The sequence below is a fragment of the Macrobrachium nipponense genome, chromosome 21, assembly GCF_015104395.2.
Source record: "Macrobrachium nipponense isolate FS-2020 chromosome 21, ASM1510439v2, whole genome shotgun sequence".
In the NCBI taxonomy this organism is placed as follows: Eukaryota; Metazoa; Arthropoda; class Malacostraca; order Decapoda; family Palaemonidae; genus Macrobrachium; species Macrobrachium nipponense.
The window spans coordinates 70,838,526-70,843,525 of record NC_087212.1 but is presented as its reverse complement, the minus strand read 5'-3'; the positions used below and the strand labels follow the sequence as shown (position 1 = coordinate 70,843,525).

Here is a 5,000-nt window from a genome sequence, read left to right as displayed (position 1 = left end):
AAAAGCCCAGTCTCGATGACCTCACAGACCAACACGACCGCCATTTCAATACTCGTATCTCTGAACGGGGGAACTGCTATGCTGGTGTCACACAAGAACGTCTTCAGTAACAAGTAGCCGCTGTAGTATTCTCAGAATAAGGTAAATCAGAATCCACTGTTATTCATTAATGTGACGTTACAAGTACGAGATTCAAAACCTAAAAAAAATAATAAATAATTACAGAAAGGCCTGAAAACATGCTCGCGTAACAGGGACATCAACCCTCAGTCCGCGTCCTACAGACAATTCGTGCGAACACAACATTTTGTCAATGAACAACAATGCCTTATAGTCGTGTTTACCTACAAGATGTTAAGCGCCATGAAAAACATTCACAATGAACACCTTCCAATGGTATCTATGAAATATTTAAAAGGAAAATGGATGAGTTCGCTTCCAGGAATGGAAGGTGATAATCAAAATACTAATTCTCAATAGAAGACTCGACGGCAGTCACAAGTTTAATGCTACTAAACTGTCATTTACAGTATTAAAGTCACTTTCACCGCGTGGCACCACAATGGTAACTCTCATAGTATAAACAGAATGGAAATACTTTTAAGTAATTTCACTAGTTACTTTTTAAAAGCACAAAAGAACTGTCAGCTCCGCTAAGAGGAAAACTGTTTTAAAAAAGGGAATCGTTTTCATCATAAAATATCTAAAAAGGCTGCACCAAATCTATTTAAACATAAGCCTAACGGAAAGCCCTAAGGAAATTCTGCTAGGATTCAACGGTCAATCAAAATCATTATGTTTAAAATCCCCTAAAAGAACCCTTAATGTCCTGTCCTTAACTGAGCCAGAGATCTAATGATTGTTATTATTATTATTACTATTAGGGAAAAACTCTATCACGAGAGTATATATAATGTTCTAAAGGGTCCACAATAATACAAAGTGTAAAAAGTCCGTGTATAATTTTGAAGACTTTACAGATACCTTTCGAACCCTTCCCTGGGTTCATGAACCCAGGGAAGGGTTCGAAAGGTATCTGTAAAGTCTTCAAAATTATACACGGACTTTTTACACTTTGTATTATTGTGGACCCTTTAGAACATTATTACTATTATTATTATTATTATGACCAAGGTGTTTAGCACTACTTAGTGTATTACGGCCAAGATGTTTATTGCAGTCTTCAGTTCCTCAAAAACGGTTAAAGTTTAAAGTGAACTGACAAAGAGATAAAATCTATACATCATTGTATTCGTTGCATTTTCACTATTTTTTTCATTTCGTTTACGCAGTCACTTTCATAAGCGTCAAACCTCGAGACATCGTTACGGCAGTGTATAAGAATAAAAAATCAATTACCAAAAGGTTCTTATCACTCCAAACTGAAATAACCTAAACAACATTATATCATTTTCAATTTCATCACTAAAACTCTGAGCCAGCTCGGCCTACAGGGAAATATAATCAACTCGCCCTAATCTTAACATAAAATACCAATAATATAATCAACATAAAATATATCTTTTACAGATTAATCCAAATGCTTGTAGAAACTAAATCGATTTAAATCTTACACAGTAGATTCAATGTAGACTAATAAGCGAATACCAAGTCCGTCATTATCCAACTACAGGAGAGAGAGAGAGAGAGAGAGAGAGAGAGAGAGAGAGAGAGAGAGAGAGAGAGAAAGTAAACAAACAAATCAAAAGGCAACCTCAGCGCCGCCGACACCACACAGTTCGAAAATCGCGAAAAGATTCATGAAACTGAAACCGTCAATATTCCCCGGGCATTTTGGCGAAAGCGAAATGGATTCCCATTATACCAACGCCACAGCAAACATCAGGGATGACGACAACCTGTGCAACGGCCCCGAACAGCAACAGCAGCTTCACCGCCGACCGTTCGTGGCAAAAGTATCGGATTCATCATCATCATCATCAATCATAGCCAGTGCCATCGGGCGGCGTAATGAAATTCCTAAAGGCTCTTCCTCTTCCTCCTCTTCCTCCTCCTCCTCCTCCTCTCCGGAGGCCCAGGAGGTCACTCTGAAATTCGTGCAATCCGGTCATGCAAAGATGCAGGACAAAGCAACTGCAGACATATGAGCGCTGCCCTGTCAGTCCTCGGTCATTTGTATTGACGAGCTCCTCGCCGAGCGCCCCTCACAAACAGTAAATAAAACGAGGAGGAGGAGGAGGAGGAGGAGGATGGAGGAGGAGGTAAATTCCAAGTCATGAATCAAAAGGAAACGATACAACTTTCATGACAAGTCAAAAGGGAAAGGTAAAACTTATCCCGAAGAATAAAAAGAGAGAAAAATCCCAATACACGAATAAAAAGGGAAATATATAATATAAGTTTCATGAAAATAACAAACGGGACACAAAGTCTAATACAATAATATAAAGAAAAATTCAATCATTCCAAACAAGAAAAAGTATAAAAAAATACATGCGTAAAAAGGGAAAGGCAAACCTTCTAAGATAGGAATAATAGGCAAAAGAAAAAGGTTCGATTAAAGAACGGAAAAGGGAAAAAGATATAATTCCCATAAACGATTCAAACGCCACTAATAAAACTTTCCAGAGACGAATAAAAACAGTAGGAAACAATGTCATGGCAGCGAATTAAAAGGAAAAGGCAAAATCCCAAATAAAAGACAACGAACATGAAAGGGAGATGAACTTCGGCCAGATGAATCAAAACTGAAAATATAAAATCCAAACAGAATAATGAACACCAAAGTTAAAAATACAATAGAAAATTATAAAGAAAAATTAAAAATCCAAGGTTACATTCCAAACATCAAGGATAAAAATGCTTAAATAAAAGATGGACAATAACGAATATGCGAAAAATACACTTCCCGTGCTCTTTCATTTGGAAAATTGTCCCTGTATAAAGAAGGCCTGATTACCAAAGACATCATCGATGGCATCGATAAGGATTTTTACGTTACTCTCTCTCTCTCTCTCTCTCTCTCTCTCTCTCTCACACACACACACACACACACACACAACAAGGTATCTGATAGTACATCCCATGCCTGTTAATACTTGGATGATGGCCACCGTCTGTAACTCATAAGATTAGGACAGTAAGACTGGAAGGGGGCGAGTAGTAAGCAACGTCACCCCAAAAGACTAGCTTAACAAAAATTATATATATACATGTTAGCTATATATATATATATATATATATATATGATATATATATATGATATATATATATATATATATATATATATATATATATACACACACACATATATACATATATATATATATATATATATATATATATATATATATATATATATATATATATATATATATATATATATATATATATAATTATATATATATATATATATATATATATAGTTACAGTGAATCTGTATAATCCGGGAATATATATATTCTCTGATATTTTCAGGGAATGTGCATAATGTCTGATTCCCTCAGAGGATATGTATATTCCCCTGAAATTTTTAGTGAATATACATATTCCCTGATTATTCGGCCTTATTATTATACAGATTCCCTGAATCGTGTTTGGTTTATGACAGAACAATGAAATAAATAGCTGAAACGATAAACAAAGCCTGTTTTCACAATGTAAACTTGTATGGTATGGTAGAATAATGGAATAAATCACTAAAAACAGTAATACACTTCTGTATTTTTATTATCACATAAAACACTTGGATGTAACAAAATTTATTATGAACAGAAAATAAAACTTGTCTGTCACAAAATACTCATTTAAAATAAAACTAGTAAAAAAATAATAAGGATCGTTCTAATATTTAGAACGAAGCCTTGTTTTCACAATGCAAATTTGCATGACATCGTGAGTTGCATTTAACTTTCAGCTTAAAACATTTACATCGATTTGTTTGACAACGTTTTGAACCAGCACAGTTGCATTTGGCGAAACCTTGACCACCTGACTTCGACTCTTGCTGCACAGCAGTTCGAAGCGAAACAATCCTATCGGTTGTCACATGGTCTTTTGAATACAGTTCATACGTACATAAATCAAACTGATTCCTGGTATATTTCCCACTCAGTATACCACTCTCCACTGCAATCGTGTAATTGTCATTTTCGTCAATATCCTTAATTATTCCCATGATATTCCTTGGATCCCCACGACCCCTATCCACCATTGGTATCGGAATCGTTAAATTGTTCCCGACGTTCGACAGCAGGTGGTTCAGCAGTAACTGGTTCGACAGCAGGTGGTTCAGCAGTAACTGGTTCGACAGCAGGTGGTTCAGCAGTAACTGATTCGACAGCAGGTGGTTCAGCAGTAACTGGTTCGACAGCAGGTGGTTAGCAGATAACTGGTTCGACAGCGTGGTTCATCTGAATTGTTGTTTCTTCCGTAATTACTGCCAGCAAATCGTCCTCACTTTGGAGACGGTGAATTACATCATGTGGAAGAGCTGAAGTTGTCAGTCCTACTTTTGCATCGGATCCAAACAATGCAGCAAATGGTGACCTTCTAATGCCAGAATGGTAGCTAGAGTTTTTTTGAAACTGCACAAATTTTAAACCAACTGTCCAGTCTGTTGTATTATTATCACTCAACCAGGCTACCAACATATCTTTAATATCACAGTTTGCTCGTTCAACTGACCCCTGGCTCTGAGGATGTCTAGGTTTTCCATGAACCATTACGAGATCAGGCCAAAGCAGTTTAAGTTCTGTAATAACACAAGCAGTAAACTCCGATCCGTTGTCACTTTGTAGAATTTCCGGTGCACCAAGTAAAAGAAAAATATCGAACAGCTGATACGCAACTTCTGCAGCACGTTTTGATGTGAGAGGTCTCAATACACAGAACTTTGTAAGATGATCTTGGTAGACCATTATCCACTTATAGTTGCCTTGCTTCATCGCCTGCATGTCTACAAGGTCAACTTGTGATCTGGAGCCAAAGTTCTTTGTCAGAATAGGTCGAACAACAGTCCCTTTGGTTGTTGGTGGCTT

At 36.7% G+C, this 5,000-nt stretch overlaps 1 protein-coding gene across 1 annotated transcript in view; it reads right to left on the bottom strand.

Annotated features, from left to right (window-relative positions):
• Positions 1-4,163: 4,163 nt before the first annotated feature.
• The window catches only part of LOC135197524 (KRAB-A domain-containing protein 2-like), a 933-nt gene continuing 96 nt past the window's right edge, over positions 4,164-5,000 (bottom strand). The window contains exons 1-2 of the mRNA XM_064224586.1: positions 4,421-5,000; positions 4,164-4,321 (exon numbers count right to left, since the gene is read on the bottom strand). The exon at positions 4,421-5,000 is cut by the window's right edge and continues 96 nt beyond it. Of these exons, the coding sequence (XP_064080656.1) occupies positions 4,164-4,321; positions 4,421-5,000 (738 nt within the window). The remainder of the gene's footprint in view (positions 4,322-4,420) is intronic.